The sequence below is a fragment of the Mesoplodon densirostris genome, chromosome 14 (genome assembly GCF_025265405.1).
Source record: "Mesoplodon densirostris isolate mMesDen1 chromosome 14, mMesDen1 primary haplotype, whole genome shotgun sequence".
In the NCBI taxonomy this organism is placed as follows: Eukaryota; Metazoa; Chordata; class Mammalia; order Artiodactyla; family Ziphiidae; genus Mesoplodon; species Mesoplodon densirostris.
In genome coordinates, this window is record NC_082674.1 from 77,925,575 (window position 1) to 77,941,968 (window position 16,394).

Sequence of the window (16,394 nt, forward strand, 5' to 3'; positions counted from 1 at the left end):
GGTGCAGGGGTTAGGAGGGCTCGGGGGCCGTGCCCCCACACGCAGAAGACAGCCTGCCCGGACCCAGGAGCACTGGGGTTCGACTCACTTGACTGCCCAGAGGCCCCGTGCGCTCCACTCCCGCTGCCCTCCTTTCTGTACTGACTGGAGCCCCATGTCCCCAACCCCAGGTTCCCGGCAGAGGCCTTGGCATTGATCTCTTGTCCCCTACTTCAAAACTTAGCCCTTCCCTGTCGCCTGGGACAGCCCTCTCCCAGCTATCACACCCTGGAGGCAACTGCTGGCCTGGTTCAGTGTGTGAGATTGTCTCCTCCAGCCCTCCCCACTTCCTGTCCCCACTGCCCTTGCTCCCCGGACCTGAAGTCTGGACGGGAGTTAGAAACCCACTCCTGTGGGATGTTTGGCTTGGGTCACAGAGTTATCAGTCCCTAGTGCAGATTAATCAAGAAGACCATTCACCACACAGGGGCATTTGTGAAATGCGCTAGCACATAAGGCAGCCACTGGGGCAAGGACTGCTTGGCAGGGGCACTGGGGCGGTAGTCAGCAGGCCCCCAGCCTGGCTGTACCGCTCATGAGCCACATGGTTTGGGACAAGTCACCTGACTCTCAGCCTCTGTATCTTGACTGTGAAATAGAGACACTCCCAGGCCTTCTTCACACAGGGTTGCTGCAAGCCAGTAGTCCTCTTAGAAGTAGGAAGTAGCTTTGTAAACTATGAGGAACTTCAGAAATGTGAATCACACATGAGCCACGAAGCCATCTCTGAAAGCGGCTCTTTTTTTTTTTTTTTTTTTTTTAAGGGAAGGGAGGGCACTTCCCTGGCGGTCCAGTGGTTAAGACTTCACCTTCCAATGCAGGGGGTGCGGATTCAATTCCTGGTCAGGGAGGTAAGATCCCACATGCCTCGTGGCCAAAAAACCAAAACGTAAAACAGAAGCAATATTGTAACAAATTCAATAAAGACTTGAAAAATGGTCCACATCAAAAAAAAAAAAAAAAAGGAATCTTTAATAAATAAATAAATAAATAAAGGGAAGGGAGGTGGGTGTGGGAAATCAGGACTGGGTGGATGGCTGTGCTGGGCAGGTAGGGGACTGCAGGAGGTCACTGCCCAGGTGCCCAGAACCTGTGTGGGAAGGGCCACAACAAGGGAAGGAGAAGGAAAACAAACAGAACTTCCCAGAAATTGCGTTTGGGGCCAGGCGCAGTCAGGCCCTGCTTAGGGTGGAGGCCAAGGAGCCCCCATAGACTAACGAGCTCCGGGGGCAACTGGGGATTCAGCTGTGTCAAAAGCATCCATTGAACCAGGCCAGTGAGTCATCTGTTTGGTGAAATCTCCAAGGTGCAGCGGCCTGGCAGCCTCGCTGGGAGAGAGGCTGTAGCTCTGTTTCCACCGCGGTGGCAGTGCTCCATTGGCGAAGCTGGAAGCCACCCAGGCTGCAGAGGCCACATGCCTGCCTGCCGCCTGCTGACTTTTAGACATTTTTTTCTAATTATAAAACTAATAATCGTTGTAGAAAAAAATAAGTATAAAAAATAAAATAAAAAGTGATCCACAAGCCTGTCCCTAGAGAAAGCCATCCTTCTCCTCTCCTTTGTTCCGTGCAGGTCATATGAGTCAGGCTGGACCAGGCTGTGCTGAGGTAACACACAACCGCCCATGTGAGCCACGGCCATGGTCCTATAAGTGCCCACTGTACTCACCTCTCCTTTCCTCCTGTTCATTTCCTGACTCTTAAAGGCAGTTAGGATCAGAAACCTTCAGATTTTCATCACTAAGCATGATGCTGGGTATTGCTTTAAGTTAGTCTTTATCAGAATAAACACAAGCCTCCTTTTTCTATTTTTTAAGGTTTTTTAAAATTGTCAGAACTCGGTGTTGACTTCTAGTGAATGCTTCTTTAACTCTATTGAGTTTTTTCTTATTTGCCCTGTTAGATTTTTGAAAGTATAAGAACCACTGGGGGGCTTCCCTGGTGGCAGAGTGGTTAAGAATCCTCCTGCCAGTGCAGGGGACACGGGTTTGAGCCCTGATCTGGGAAGATCCCACATGCCGCAGAGCGGCTGGGCCCGTGCGCTACAACTACTGAGCCTGCGCTCTAGAGCCTGTGAGCCACAACTACTGAGCCCGTGTTCCACAACTATTGAAGCCCACGCGCCTAGAGCCCGTGCTCCGCAAGAAGAGAAGCCACCGCAATGAGAAGCCCACGCACCGCAACGAAGAGTAGCCCCCGCTCGCCGCAACTAGAGAAAGCCCGCGCGCAGCAACAAAGACCCAATGCAGCCAAAAATAAATAAATAAAATAAATAAATAAATTTATTATTTTTTTAAAAAGAACCATTGGGGATCCCTGTTTTGCCTGTTTTATATGTTTTATCATCCATCTGCTGTTAAAAATACCCAAGGGAGAAAAAAAAAAATCCAAGGGAGAAAGAAAGAAAAGGTTCCCTGAGGCCCAGATTTCAGAGCATTAACTTATAGAGTGAAGAATTGCGGGGTGGGGGGTGGGGCTGGGGGTTCTTTGGGGTACGACCGCTGATACAAGGCACATTGCGTTCAGGTAACGGTTCCACCGCCCAGTCACTTAGAGTCATCGCTTCTGCCCTGCGCTCTGAAGATGGGACTTTTGTTTTCGCTGAGGGGTGAACTGGGCCTCCGTTAACGTGCACTTGAGGCCGCCTTTTGGTGACCTAACCGGACAGATGTCGGCACGCCTGATGGGGCCACTTTTACCTTGTGCTCAGTGACTATCCAGGGTATTTGGGCCCAAGGGCCGGGTGACTTCTGGAAGCCCACGGGAGGAGAATGGGACTGAACCAGCCCCCATACTGCTGGTGGTGGTGATTTTTTTCTCTCCCCAGAACTGCCTCAACAAACAGCAGCTCCTCTCGGCCATCCGCCAGCTGCAGCAGCTGCTCAAGGGCCAGGAGACACGCTTCGCCGAGGGCCTCCGTCACATGAAGAGCCGGCTGGTGGCGCTGCAGAGCTCTGTGAGCAGAGCGGGCCCGGACACGCCCCCAGGTGGGTCCCCAAGTCACCACCCCGGGCCCCGGGGTCCTCTCCCCGCCCTCATCTCCCTGCCTGGCCAGGGCTCGCAGGGGATTGCGTCGCGGGCCTTCCCCTACCTCCCCTTCTGTCTGGGGCTGGACGGTAGGAGCGTGTGAAGACGGCGTCTGTCAGCCGTCTCCCCCCATCCTCTGAGTGGCCCCCATTTCCTCTTAGACCTTTTCAGTCCAGGCTCAGCAACCCTCTCGTCTGCATAGCGTCTCCAGAGAATTGTCAAAAGGCACCACTTGCAGAGCATCACTGCTCTCCCTTCCCTGTCCCTATGCAGGTGGACCCTAGGTAGTTCCTTTTTTTTTTTTTTTTTTTAATTTAATAGACTTTTTTTGAGCAGTTGTCAGTTCACGGCAACACTGAATGCAAAGCACAGAGAGGTCCCACAACACACACCCTCCCGAGCACACACGGCCTTCCCACCATCAACATCCCGCACTCGTGTGACCCGCGGGTACAGCCTATGAATCAACATTGGCTTCTGTTTTCCAGGCATGAAAACAAGTCCTCCCTCCTCCATGAGTCCCCCGTTAGTGCGGTGGGGTGGGAGGGAGGGGCTGCTGAGGGCAAGTCCCGTTTGTCTGGTGAGGTTACTGGGGGCCCCCCAGACCCCTTCCCCTGGGGGGTTGGACACTGAGAGACACTGGGCCTTTTCCTGGTTGTCCCAGTGACAAGCTTCCATGCTGTCAAGGCCCGGGGGTGGGTGGCTGGATTTCCTCTGGCCTCTCCTCAGGATGATTGATGGGGGTCAGGTGGAAGGTTGTATGTTTGTTCTGAGTCGTGAACCTACGGAGTATCTGACATCATTTACTCACTTAAGACACATTTCTCAAGGGCCTTCTTTGCGATGTGAGATGAAGTTTCCTGAGTTGGGGTTCCTACCTTTTCAGAGACTGTGGTAGCAAATCCAGAGTCTCCACAGCCCTGAGTCGACTCCTGTTTTCCTTGGCTCCACGGGTGCAGAGCTAGACCTGCCGGCCAAACCCCTCACACTTTCCAAAGCGCCGAGAGGCCCCAGCCTTTGGTGGGGCTCATCACAGCCGGACTCCGAAAGGCAGGCAGGGCATCCTTCCCTTCTCCTGCAGATGGGGAAACTGAGGCCAAGAGAAGTGAGTTAGAGGTAGTGGGTCCCAGCTCTGGTGATTTTGTCTTCTGCTAGAGGTTCACCCACACAGATCCTTTCGGTTTTCACGGGATCAGAGCTCCTGCCGTTTCTGGGAGTTTCCAAGAAGAACCTGCAGGAGATAATTTCTACAACTGCTCTGCCCACGTTAGAGGTCCCTGTCCACGAGTATATACAGAAAGGTAGCTATGGTTAAATTACTAATCCTCTTGTCACCAGGTTCAAGGTCTTTCTCCTCTGAACCACACAAGATTTTTCAAAGTGGCCAGTTCTCTTTTTAAAGAGTTGCTGTCATGCATCCTGTCTCTCTCGTGTGTTGGACATGGGGCTGGCAGCTGTCAGGACTGCCTGCAGGGGAGGGGGGCGCCACACAGGTGACGGGGGAAGCCAGAAGCTTGCTCCAGATCAAACTGCACGTAGTGGGAAAATTATCTTTTCCTTTTTTTTAGAAGGGCATTTGCAGGCAGTCAGGAAGAATAATTTCTAGTCCTGGAAAATTCTTGGCCTTCCTCTTTCTGGCTTGTGTTCTAAGTATCTCCCTCCTGTTTTCCTAGGAACATCACAATCCAACAGCTTTAGGGCTTATCTCGGCCCCTCATTCCAATCATGTTCCCAAATCACCAGTAATTTAACCATAGCTACCTTCCTAACCATGGCTACCTTCACTGCCAAGCTCATTCTTACATGTTATCCTCCTTCGGGAAGGTGTAGGCAGCTTCCCTGTGGCCCTGTAGACGCACCAAGACACGATCATGATGAAATGAACCAGCCAAGGGGCACATCTTTCCACCCAACAGAAACCTTCGGCTCCCATTTGGGAAGTGCTTGCTATTTTTTTTTTTTTTAAGATTTTTTGATGTGGACCATTTTTAAAGTCTTTATTGAATTTGTTACAATACTGCTTCTGTTTTATGTTTTGGTTTTTTGGGCCACGAGGCACGTGGGATCTTAGCTCCCCAACCAGGAATCAAACCCGCACGCCCTGCATCGGAAGGCGAAGTCTTAACCACTGGACTGCCAGGGAAGTCCCTGCAAATTGATTTTTAATTAATATGTATCCATTCATTAAGTCTACTGACATTTATGGAGCTGTGTGGAGATACTGACTCCATCCAGTCTGGTACCATTTACCTGTGAGTTGCTCCAGCAGGTAGGTTTTCTTTTTTGAGGGTTTTAAAGATTTCTCTTCCCCAAAGAGACCCTACTCCTTTCCCCCAAAGCATTTTGAATCTTTTTCAGCACAATGCAGTAGTATATTTTTCAGAGAGAAATATAAAGTCGTGTATTTACAGGGACTGAGACAGCGAGCTGGGAGCGCCCAAGCATTGGGTTGTGGGCTCATCCTGGCTTCCTGCTTACAAGTTCATTACCAAGCAATATCTTCGTTTTCATCTGTCTAAAACCCTGAAAATATTTTTACAAATGACACTTGGAACCTACTTTAAAACGTGTTAGAAGTGGCTCTGAATTTCCAGCTCAGCTAAATCCAAACCCAACCTGTCACAACTCGGGACACTCTGTCTTTAGACAAGCGTGGACCACGCGTGGCACTCTGCCGCAGGTGGAGGAGGAACGGGGAGCGTCTCCCCTCTCTCTCCAGCCCACGGTGGTCCTTCAGGAAATCCGATTGCTTCTGCCTTCACAGCACAGCCAGGGTTGAAGCCACTGCTCCTGGCTCCCTGCTCCCACCCTGGGCTGAGCCGCCTTCATCCTGCCTCTGGCTTCTACCTCCCTGTCTGTCCTCTCTCGCACTGGACATTGCATTCAAGCTGCAGCCAGAGTGATGCTGTTCGCGTACAGGTCGGTCACTTCCTGCCTCTCCTCAGACCCTCCAGCGACCCCATCTCATGCCAAGAGCCAGTTACGTGGCCTTTTCTTTCCTTTTCTGGGCCACGTGACACTGCTCTATGTCGCTCCCTGATGCTTCTCTGGCTTCATCCCCAGCTACTGTCCAGCTCATCCTGTCCACTGCAGCCACGGTGGTCTCCTGGACATTCCTCAGACCTGCCCGGCACACACCCGCCTCAGGGCCTTTGCACCGGCTGGATCCCTCTCTCCTCCGCAGATATCTGCATGGTCATGCCTTCACCTCATTCAACATTTTGTCCCAGGGAGACCTCCCCGGCCACCATACCCAAATGGAGCCGTCCTCTGGCATCCCCAGCACTATTCCCTACTTTATTTTCTACATGACACTTGTCACCTCTTGTCACTCCTTGCTATTTGCTTGTGGATCTTGCTTATCACGTGTCTCCCCTGCTAGAAGGGCTCTTCCCGAGAGCTGGGTTTCATCTGTTTTGTTCACTAAGTGTCAGACTCCTAATATGGTGCCTGGCAGATGGTAAGAACCCAGTAAACAATTTTTCACTCATTCATTTGGTCAAGAATTCTTTACTGGGCACTCATTATGTGCCAGACACTGGGCTGGTGCCGGGATACAGCAGGGACAGGAGGCTGGGCAAGGTCCCTGCCCTCTGGAGCTGCGTTCTGAGGGAGAAACTGACAACAAATGTGGAAACAAGCGTGTCAATAAGATAAGGCCAACAGTTACACGTGCTAGAAGAAAGCAAAGTGAGCTCACAGGGGAGGTTTGAGCAGGACATGGTGGTGAGAGAACACTCTGGGAGGTGGAGGGCATTCGGGTCAAGACTTGGAGAGTGAGAAGCAGCCAGAGATGGGCAGTTCTGGGGAAAGAACATTCCAGGCAGAGAGAAGGGCAAAAGCCAAGGCCTGGAGGTGGGGCTGAGCCCAGCCTGTTCAGGAGAACCAAGGAAACCCCGGGTACGGCTGGGGCTCTGAGAGGGCAGAGCGAGAGGGAGGGCCCTGTGGTGGTGGGGGGTCCCAGCTCCCACCCTCCCAGGCTGCCAGGCCCTGCCCACGACCCTGGGAGTCTCTGAGCTACGGTCTCCTCATCTGTCACCAAGCGGGCATGCATTACCTGTGCCCAAGAGTGCTTTGAGGGTTCGGTGACACGTGGTATGTAAAATACGCAGCCCAGGGAATTCCCTGGCAGTTCACTGGTTAGGACTCTGTGCTTCCACTGCTGGGGGCCCGGGCTCGATCCCTGCTTGGGGAACTAAGATCCCGCAAGCCGCGCAGTGCAGCCAAAAAAATAAGAAAAAATAAAATGTGCAGCCCAGTGCACAGCCCGGAGCAGGCACTCAACCTCAAGGCACTGAGGGTGAGAAGCCTTGTCATCCAGAGTGATATCTAAACGGCTGTGGGCCTTCTCTTTTTCCTTACAGTTTCCTGCCCTGCTCTGAGCACCCCTCCGGATGGCAGAAAGTTTGGGAGCAAGTACTTAGTGGATCACGAAGTCCATTTTACCTGCAACGCTGGCTTCCGGCTGGTAGGGCCCAGCAGCGTGGTGTGTCTTCCCAACGGCACCTGGACGGGAGAGCGGCCCCGCTGTAGAGGTACGGTCCTTCCTCCCCAGGGGCCCGCCAGACGGGAAGGGTCATTCCGGGGGACACTTTTCTGCCTGATTCCTCAACCGCAGAACAGCAGCCAGCGTGTCTGATGACCACAGCCTGGCTTGGGCTGGCATCTATCTACATAAGCCCTTGCCAGACCCTCCCAACGATTGAGTCTTCTTGTTTTGCATATGGGGAAATTGAGGCACAGAGAGGTGAAGGAACTTGCCCAAGGCCACACAGTGGGGGGACAGGCTCAACTGATTCATACCATACACTCTGACCCAGAGTTGGGGCAAGAAGTCTTCTGAAGTGGGTTAGGGGAGGGGCAAGAAGAGGTACTGCAGGGCTTCCCTGGTGGCGCAGTGGTTGGGAGCCCGCCTGCCGATGCAGGGGACACGGGTTCGTGCCCCGGTCTGGGAAGATCCCACATGCCGCGGAGCGGCTGGGCCCGTGAGCCATGGCCGCTGAGCCTGCGCGTCTGGAGCCTGTGCTCCGCAATGGGAGAGGCCACAACAGTGAGAGGCCCGTGTACCGCAAAAAAAAAAAAAAAAAAGAAGAGGTACTGCAGGGAAATGTCCCTCCTCTGGGCTGCTTTGTTCTGGGGCTGTAGTTTACTGGTGAGCCTCTTGGTGATCTGTAGGGTTGAGGAAATTTCTCAGGTGTCCTTTGTGACTGCTTTGGGACTTGGTGTAGACAGGCTCCAGGAGAGACCATTGGGATGAGAGGGAGGCATGAAAAGGCTTCTTTTCTCTGTGCTAAGCTTGAAAACAGTACTTTCTTTGGCACGCATAATTTGTTGGCTTTTTAAAAGTATATGGTCAGGGCTTCCCTGGTGGCTCAGTGGTTGAGAGTCCGCCTGCCGATGCAGGGGACACGGGTTCGTGCCCCTGTCCGGGAGGATCCCACATGCCGCAGAGCGGCTGGGCCCGTAAGCCATGGCCGCTGAGCCTGCGCGTCCGGAGCCTGTGCTCCGCAGCGGGAGAGGCCACAACACTGAGAGGCCCGTGTACCGCAAAAAGAAAAAAAAAAACCTCAGTGGGCAGAGGTAGGCTCCAGAACTCTAGGATGGAAAACAGCCATTTAGCTTCCTGGATTAGTTCCCTTTTTCCCTTCTTACTCAGAAGAGCATGTTTTGAAGATTTGAAGCTTCCTGAATTGAGGAAATCATAGCCACAGACCTTGTCCCTTTGACAACATGGGTAACCAAAAAACAACACGAGAGAAATAAATACCCTTGTCCCTTACCGCCATGCTGGGAAAAAAGAATTGTTTTCATTCGTCATCCCCACCCTCCCTTTTTTTAAACCTTCATTCATCCATTCATTCAACCAGTTTTCACTGGGTACCAGCTATGCACGAAGCATCGTGTTAGGGATTCAATGCTGAATCTAACAGACACTGCCCAGCCTCGCAGGGCTCACACTCCAAGGTGTAAGCAAGACAGGTCACCAAATCGACATTTGTGGTCTGTGCTTCGAAGGGGTCTAACAAGGGACTGGGAATAAATCCCATGGGGTGAGGGACAGTTGAGGGTCGCTCTAAGCGGGTGACAAAAACTGAAAGGATGAGCGGGATCCAGCCATGTGATGATGGTGACTTACGGGCGGCCTGAGGAGGATGCCATTCCAGGAAGAGGGGGTGACACATGCAAAGGCCCTGACAAAGGGAAGGATGTGGCATGTTTGAGGAAACGAAAATATAAAATATAGAACCTTGTCGCTGGAGCAGCGTGTGAGCTGAGAGTGAGTGAGTCCAGGTGGAGAGACTCATAGGCCAGCTCTTGTAGCCATAGGGGCCGTGCTGTTGGTGGCGTTTTAGATCCGAGCACAATAAGCAGGTTTAAGAAGAGGGATGTGCTGATTGGATGGGCATGTTGCTGTTGTGTAGACATGCACTAGAGGTGACTAGAAGAGATGGACACTGGGAAAGCACTTAGGTGGCTGTTAGCAGGTCCAGGGCAGAGATACAGCCCGGGAGACTGAAAGTAAACTTGGAGACAGAACTGATAGAACTTATCCCATGTGGGATGTGAGCACGAAAAGAAGGCAAGGCTCCCAGGCTCCCAGACAGGGTGCATGAGACAATGAAGACCCAGCGACACATGTAGGTTTGTTTTTGGTTGTTGTGTTTATTTCGCTATAGTTGATTTATAATACTGTGTTAGTTTCAGATGTACGGCTTCAGATTCTTTTCCATTACAGGTTATTGCAAGGTACTGAATATAGTTCCCTGTGTTACACAGAAAATCCTTCTTGTTTATCTATTTTATATATACTAATGTGTATCTGCTAAACCCAACTCCTCATTTACCCATTCCTTCCCGTATCCCCTTTTTAATCATAATTTTGTTTTCTATGTCTGTGAGTCTGTTTCTGTTTTGTGAGTTGATTTGTATTATCTTTTCAGATTCCACATATAAGTGATATCATGTAATATCTGTCTTTCTCTGTCTGACTTACTTCACTTTGTATGATCATCTCTAGGTCCATCCGTGTGGCTGCAACTGGCCATTATTTCATTCTTTTTTCTCTTGGTGGGAATGTAAATTAGTAGGTTTGTTTTAAATAACCTGTGTGTAGGTTGTTGACAGAATTCCATTTTGGTCACGTTAACATGTCTGTGCAACATCCCAGTAGAGATCCATACATTCAACCCATGGAGACCATCGGGCACAGTGCCGTGCCCTGGTTACCAGTCCCAGTGAGGCTCCAAGCACTTTCTGCCCACTGCATCTCGGTGTTGGTGTCGCCAAGGAAAACACAAAGCAGTCGGGCCCTGGCTGGAGCAACGCTGTCCTCATACAGAGTAGACAGAGCAAGATCAGCTCCAGCCGTGGGCGTCCGTCCCCCAGGGTGAGTGGGTCTCTCTCAGCAGCAGTTGCACGGGGCAGCTCACCTGCATGCAGTGGATGGACCCTCTCCCCGCCCCTCCACTTCCCCAAGGAAGCTGAAACACTGGAGCTGAGGGCGTGCCTGAGGGCCATCGACATAACAACTTCAGCAGAACAAAAGAGCACTGGTGGAGCAGGAAGCAGGGAAAGATATGGCCACATGAGGTGGTAAACCCAGCATAGGCTGTGGGGATGCTTTATCTCATGTTGAGGGAGTGTCCCAGGCCCAGTGGGGGGCCAAAGACTTTCTTTCCCAATAGAGTTAGGTGGACAGTTGGATGTAAAGTCTGGTGTCAAGGGCAAAGGAGGGTCAGAGAGAAGCAGTTGGAAAATATTAGCATAATGATGGTGTTTAAATCCATGGACAGTGATAAGAGCACCCAGAGAAGAGGGTAGAGAGAGAAAAGAAGTAGCTCAAGGGACTTACCTGGTGGCACAGTGGTTAAGAATCCACCTGCCAATGCAGGGGACATGAGCTTGAGCCCTGGTCCGGGAAGATCCCACGTGCCACGGAGCAACTAAGCCCGTGCGCCACAACTACTGAGCCTGTGCTCTAGAGCCCGCAAGCCACAACTACTGAGCCCACGTGCTGCAACTACTGAAGCCCGCGCACCTAGAGCCTGTGCTCTGCAAGAAGAGAAGCTACCACAATGAAAAGCCCGCACACCACAACAAAGAGTAGCCCCTGCTTGCCACAACTAGAGAAAGCCCGCACGCAGCAACGAAGACCCAACACAGCCAAAAATAAACAAATAAATAAACTCATATCAGATCCTGCCTCTAAAAAAAAAAAAAAAGAAGTAGCTCAGGACCCAGACAAAGGAGGGCAAAGGAGACAGGAAGAGCCCACAGAGGCAAACCACAGCGAGACTGTGGAAAAGTAGGGTCGTGCACTGGATTTGGTGTCTGGAAGGTTATCTTGGAGTCAGAATAGAGCACAGCTTCAGTTCCCTTGCCTTCATATCATGAGGCCCTTCCTCAGAGACCTTTAAACATCAATTGAAAGACCTCTGATGTAGTAGCCACTTGATAATTAGTTACTGTGAAACTGACTGGCTGGCTGATTTACCAAATGCTTGAGTGAGTGAATGAATGAATGGGGGATTATATTTAGAAACTATGAATTTCCTTCCAGACTTTTATCTAAGCAGACATATGCAAATTTTACATATTCAACATCTTCTGTGTGTAGATATTAACACAAGTTAATCTCCATTAACTCTTCTTTCTAAACATAACTTTTAATGATTATGAAGCACTTCCTCATAAGGGCTATTCTATACTTAACTATTCCTCTGTTGCTTCTATAATCATAACCAATGCTGAGACAAGCAAGCTTTTTTTCTTTTCCATTATGGTTTATCACAGGATATTGAATATAGTTCCCTGTGCTCTACAGTAGGACCATGTTGTTTATCCCTTCTATATGTAATAGTTTGCATCTGCTAATTCCAACCTCTCATTCCACCCCCCCCCACTGCCACAGTGTGGTATTTGTCTTTCTCTGCCTGACTTACTTCCCTTAGTGTGATAATCTCTGGGTCCATCCATGTAGCTGCAAATGGCATTATTTCATTCTTTTTCATGCTTGAGTAATATTCCATTGTGTATATATATATATATATATATATATATATATATATATATATATACACATATATATATATATATATACACATATATATATATATATATACCACATCTTCTTTATCCATTCATCAAGACAAGCAATCTTAAAACATTTTTCATTATGAAAAAATTCAAACATTCAAAAGTAAAAAGAATAGTTTAATGGTTCTCAGCTACTCATAGCCCAGTAATTATCAACACAGCAAATCCCTTAATATCTTGAAATATCTAGTCAGGGTAAACGTTTCTCCAATTGTCTCTCATATTTTTAACACTTTGTTTGAACCAGGGTCCAAATAAGTTCCATACGTTGCAGTTGGTTGATGTGTCTCCTACACCTTTTCAATCCATCGTCGTCTTGAAGAAGACAACTCCTCTTCCCCGTCTCCCATTCCTTTGCAGTTTATTTGTTGAAGAAAATGGGTTGTTTCCCACAGCCTTGATCTTGCTCACTGCATCCCTGTGGGGTCATTTAACATGACCTGCATTTCTTTTGTCTGTGTGTCCAGTTTTACGGAGATATAATGACATACAGCACTGCGTAAGTTTAAGGTGTACAGCATAACTACTTGACTTCCATATATTGTGAAATGATTACCACAAGAAGTTTAGTTAACATTCATCATCTCCTACAGATACAAAAAAAAAGTTTTCTTTTTCCCTTGTGATGAGAACTCTTAGGGTTTACTCCCTTTCAAATATACTACACAGCAGAGTTAACCACAGTCATCACGTTGTACATTATATGCCTAGTACTTATCTTATGACTGGAAGTTTGTAAGTTTTTGGTCTCTGTATTTCTTATAAACTGGCAGCTAACTCCAGAGGCTTGATCAGATTCTGGTGAGATTTTTGTACTGTTTGGGCAAAGCGGCGGTACATACTTCTGCTGGGAAGTCCCTGCTGTCCGTCATCTCTCTTCCTGTGATGCTGAGCCTTGGTAAGCATCACTGTCCTCATGCTGACCTCTCTCCAGTAGTTCCTTGAAGGAGGGACTCAGGGGGGCAATTCCCTGAGTTCTTACACTTTCAAAAAGTGTACAGCTTTACCAGCCAACGACTGTTGGACATCAAATACCTGTCTCACATTTTCTTCAGTATCTTAAATGTGTTCTTCCACGTCTCCTGTTTTAACTGATATTGTTGTTGCTATCATAAGTCTTTGTGCCTGGATGCCCAAAGGATTTTTAAATTTTTCTTGAAAATCCAATAATTGTATTGGGATCCGGCTCAGTACTGGTCTTTCTGGGTCAATTTTCTCAGGTGTGGGGTTCATCTTTGCATCAAGAAGTTTCAGTGGCTGGAGCAATCTGGCCCCAAGGATCTCTGGAAACTTCTCACTTCAAAGCTCCAGTGTGGAGGAGACTCGAATAGGAGGAGAATCCAAATTGAGCCCAACAAGGAAAATCGGCGCAAAAGAATGAAAGGGATGGTCCAGGTAAAAGTAAGAGAGAGGATGGGGCGGAGCAGAGAAGGCATGAGCCACCCTGACAAACAACTAAAGGGGGAGATTAAGAGTCAGGAAGTCAGGAAAGCTATGCGGGAAAACTTATTTCCGCTCAATATGAGTAACAGAACAGGACTCTTGCCAAATTCCATACAAATTATTATAAGAAAACAGAGAATAAACCCTCTACAGTCAATGAAGAAATCCCAGAAAGACATGACCATAAAAAAAGATGAAAACTGTAACCTAGCATTTCCAAACAAGTGGAAAGAAATTTTAAAAAGATGAAAACGATGAAAGGACAATATAAATAAAAATCAGAAAACCTTAGAAATGAGGTGATTGGAGAAACGGAAAATTTGAAGCAAGATGATAAAACAACAGGAAACAGAAATAAAAGGAAAAATCAGCTCATGCATGTAAAACACTTAGCTTAATTCCAGGGAAACAGTAAGTGCTCAGTAAACAGATTAAAATGGAATTATCATCCATGCTTTTGGCTTTCCAGCCTCTCCATAGTCTCTGCCAGTACCCTCTTTTTTTTTTAATTGAAGTAGGGTTGATTTACAATATTGTATTAGTTTCAGGTGTGCAGCAAAGTGATTCGGATATATATATATATAATTTTTCAGATTCTTTTCCATTATAGGTTATTACAAGATATTGAGTATAGTTCCCCTGTGCTATACAGAAGGACCTTGTTGTTTATCTATTTTATACATAGTAGTGTGTCTATGTTAATCCCAAACTCCTAATTTATCCCTCCCCTGTCCCTTTCCCGTTTGGTAACCATAATTTTGTTTTCTATGTCTGTGAATCTGTTTCTGTTTTGTAAATGAGTTGATGTGCATTCTTTTTTTTAGATTCCACATATAAATGGTATCCTATAATGTTTGTCTTTCTCTGACTTACTTCACTTAGTATGATAATCTCTAGGTCCATCCATATTGCTGCAAATGGCAATATTTCATTCTTTATGGTTGAGTAATACTCCATTGTTTATATACCACATCTTCTTTATCAGTTCATCTGTCAATGGACACTTAGGTTGTTTCCATGCCTTGGCTATTGTCAATAGTGCTGCTATGGGGACTTCCCTGGTGGCGCAGTGGTTGGGAATCCGCCTGCCAATGCACGGGACACGGGTTCGAGCCCTGCTCCGGGAAGATCCCACATGCCGTGGAGCAACTAAGCCTGTGAGCCACAACTACTGAGCCTGTGCTCTAGAGCCTGTGCGCCACAACCACTGAGCCTGCGTACCACAACTACTGAAGCCCGCGCGCCTAGAGCCCGTACTCCTCAACAAGAGAAGCCACCACAATGAGAAGCCTGTGCACAGCAACGAAGAGTAGCCCTCGCTCACCACAACTAGAGAAAGCCCGCGTGTAGCAACAAAGACCCGACGCAGCCAAAAATTTAAAAAGTAAAAATAAATTAAAAAAAAATAGTGCTGCTGTGAACATTGGGGTGCATGTATCTTTTCAAATTAGAGTTTTCGTCTTTTCCAGATACATGCCCAGGAGTGGGATTGCTGATCATATAACTCTACCATAAGGAACCTCCATACTGTTTTCCATAATGGCTGCACCAATTTACATTCCCACCAAAAGTGTAGGAGGGTTCCCTTTTCTCCACACCCTCTCAAATGCTTGTTATTTGTAGGCTTTTTTTTTTTTTTTTTTTTGCGGTACGTGGGCCTCTCACTGTTGTGGCCTCTCCCGCTGCGGAGCACAGGCTCCGGACGCGCAGGCTCGGCGGCCATGGCTCACGGGCCCAGCCGCTCCACGGCATGTGGGATCTTCCCGGACCGGGGCACGAACCCGTGTCCCGTGCATCGGCAGGCGGACTCTCAACCACTGCGCCACCAGGGAAGCCCCTGTAGGCTTTTTAATGATGGCCGTTCTGACCGGTGTGAGGTGGGACCTCATGGTAGTTTTGATTTGCATTTCTCTAGTTATTAGCGATGCTGAACATCTTTTCATGTGCCTGTTGGCCATCTGTATGCTTTCCTTGGAGAAACGTCTATTTAGGTCTACCAGTGTCTTCTTTATAGCTCTGAAGTCGCCATGCATTTAGCTAAATGCCACAGCTTGGACAGATAAGAATGTGATGACAACTGTACCTCAATCAGGTCACAGATGGGGCGCCAGAACTGGACATCAGACCATGGAATGCCTGACGTTGTATCAAGATAAGAAATAAAGAGAGTCGAATGGAGCCTGTCTAGAAATGAAAATCCTGGGGAACAAGATGCAGACGGGAGCGGGGCACCTCTGCATTTCTCGATCAAGCCAATGATTCCATCCCACCCTATGCACACCCACACCCACACCAGCCAGGTGCAGCTAGACTCAGTGCCTTCCACTGGAAGCCCAGCAGGGGACAGACAATGGCGCTGGTCACCGCCCCGGGGCCAAACCGAAAGATTCTCCGGTTCACGGTCTTTGGCTCTCTGCCCATAACTTCCCAGCCTAGTGATGTGCCCACTTTCAGACTTTGCTGGGGAGCAATGATGGTGCTGGACAATGGGCAGAAACAGGAATTCCAAGCTCTGGGGCATTTGTGTCGTTCCAGACACATCCCTGGAAACCAGTCATCTGAAAACAGAACATAGAGGGGGCAATCGCTGAGGTTCCCCTCCCCAGGCTGAGGTTACTGAGGAATTGGAATGGCTCCTTCTCCAGGGATAGCAGCATTTGGATGGTCTGGGTCCTTTCACGATTAATAGAATCCATGTAATCGTCTACATAACATCCCAATTACGAGGAGGCTGAGGAGAAGCCAAAGTCCCTGCCAACCCACCCACAGGAAGGCTGCTGTTCTCATCAG

The 16,394-nt window shown here is 48.8% G+C and overlaps 1 protein-coding gene across 1 annotated transcript in view; it reads left to right on the forward strand.

Moving 5' to 3' along the window:
• Nucleotides 1-16,394, forward strand: part of FBLN7 (fibulin 7) — a 42,991-nt gene that overhangs the window by 18,631 nt on the left and 7,966 nt on the right. Inside the window, 2 exon segments of the mRNA XM_060117780.1 lie at nt 2,866-3,025; nt 7,430-7,600. Of these exon segments, the coding sequence (XP_059973763.1) occupies nt 2,866-3,025; nt 7,430-7,600 (331 nt within the window).